The following is a 1513-nucleotide window of genomic DNA, read 5'->3' on the forward strand; positions in this document are numbered from 1 at the left end:
TGCTAACCTTTTGCTAACCTCCTAATAGATGTCCTCCTGCCTCGGAAACCTCACAGAGAGTCCATTCAACAATAAGCCGGCTAAACACAGCCGCTGATGTCGGTTACATACTCTGTCCCACTCGCTCACGAACTAAAACAATGTCACCAGCTCGTATTTAAATCATGTGGAGTCTCTTTCCCCCCCCTTACACTTTAGATTAGCATTAGAAATGAAGCACAAATGCAGCAAAAGTCCCCCCCCCCCCCCCCCCTCCCAGAGTAAAAAACAGCCTGCACGGAACCCGCCCAACTATTCCGGGCTTGCAGAGGCGGCCGGAGAGGTGGAGGAGGATGAGGACAAGAGGAAGAAAAGTGAGGAAAAGAGTGGTCAGACTAATTATTATGTTCAGTGTGCGCTGAAATGTGAGTCCGTTTCCGTGTTGGAGGGGGTGCGGGGGGGGGGGTTATGGTTATGTTTGTCATACTACCGTCATGGAAACAGGGTTTGATGTTTTCTTATGGCTAAATATTGCCGAGCTCTCAGCCAGCGTTGTGCTGATGCAGAAGGACCACCGGTTAGATCAGTTTGAGCCGATCCCTTCATCAGCCTGCACAGTGCCCCCCAGTGGCCAACCTCAGGGGGAGGGAGGGGGGGGGTACCTCCACCCAAAGGAAAGAAAGACGCGAGTAAACGATGATCAAAAGTAGCTCTGATACTCAATCATTTTGTTTGATAAACAACACAAACACATCTTAATGTGTCACTCATACCTTTTGTATGGAGTCTTGATCTATTAAGTAACTTAACTGTAAAATGCAAAGTGTACTGTTTGTGTAAAAAAAAAAGAAAAGATTGGACTTGTTTTAGTATGGACTTGTTTTAGTATTTCATATTCTATTTTAAATACTAACATAGGTACAACATGACCGGCGATGTGATTATTAAAAAGCCTTTAATTTAAGTGTTTTAATAGTCTATAAAAAATAAAAAGTTGGGTAGAAAGCCCCAGCTATTTCTGTTAATTAATTGTGAACCCATAATGTATGAAAGTAATAAATAATGTAAGGCAGGCTTCATTCAATATTCGTCTCTCAGATCTAACCATATAATTATATTAACAATAACATAAACATAAGTGTCTGAACTGACAGAGCGGCTTCTGTTTGCCATCACACGCTGATATAGTGTTTGCCAGGTGAGAGGCGGGTCGCGCTAATCAGTGAAGGCAGACTAATTGGCCCGCGGACGTGTTCCAGAGCACGACTCCCCCCAACCTGCCGGCCCCAGGTGGGCGTGTTCCAGGGGCACGACTCCCCCAACCTGCCGGCCCCAGGTGGACATGTTCCAGAGCATGACTCCCCCCAACCTGCCGGCCCCAGGTGGGCATGTTCCAGAGCATGACTCCCCCCAACCTGCCGGCTCCAGGTGGGCGTGTTCCAGAGCACGACTCCCCCAACCTGCCGGCCCCAGGTGGGCGTGTTCCAGGGGCACGACTCCCCCAACCTGCCGGCCCCAGGTGGACATGTTCCAG

The 1513-nt window shown here is 48.4% G+C and overlaps 1 protein-coding gene across 1 annotated transcript in view; it reads right to left on the reverse strand.

Annotated features, from left to right (window-relative positions):
- Positions 1–475, reverse strand: part of runx2b (RUNX family transcription factor 2b) — a 1208-nt gene extending 733 nt beyond the window's left edge. The window contains exon 1 of the mRNA XM_062559765.1: positions 470–475. Within this exon, the coding sequence (XP_062415749.1) occupies positions 470–475 (6 nt within the window). The remainder of the gene's footprint in view (positions 1–469) is intronic.
- Between the last annotated feature and the right edge of the window lie 1038 nt (positions 476–1513).

Source organism: Pungitius pungitius, chromosome 20, assembly GCF_949316345.1.
Source record: "Pungitius pungitius chromosome 20, fPunPun2.1, whole genome shotgun sequence".
Lineage (NCBI taxonomy): Eukaryota > Metazoa > Chordata > Actinopteri > Perciformes > Gasterosteidae > Pungitius > Pungitius pungitius.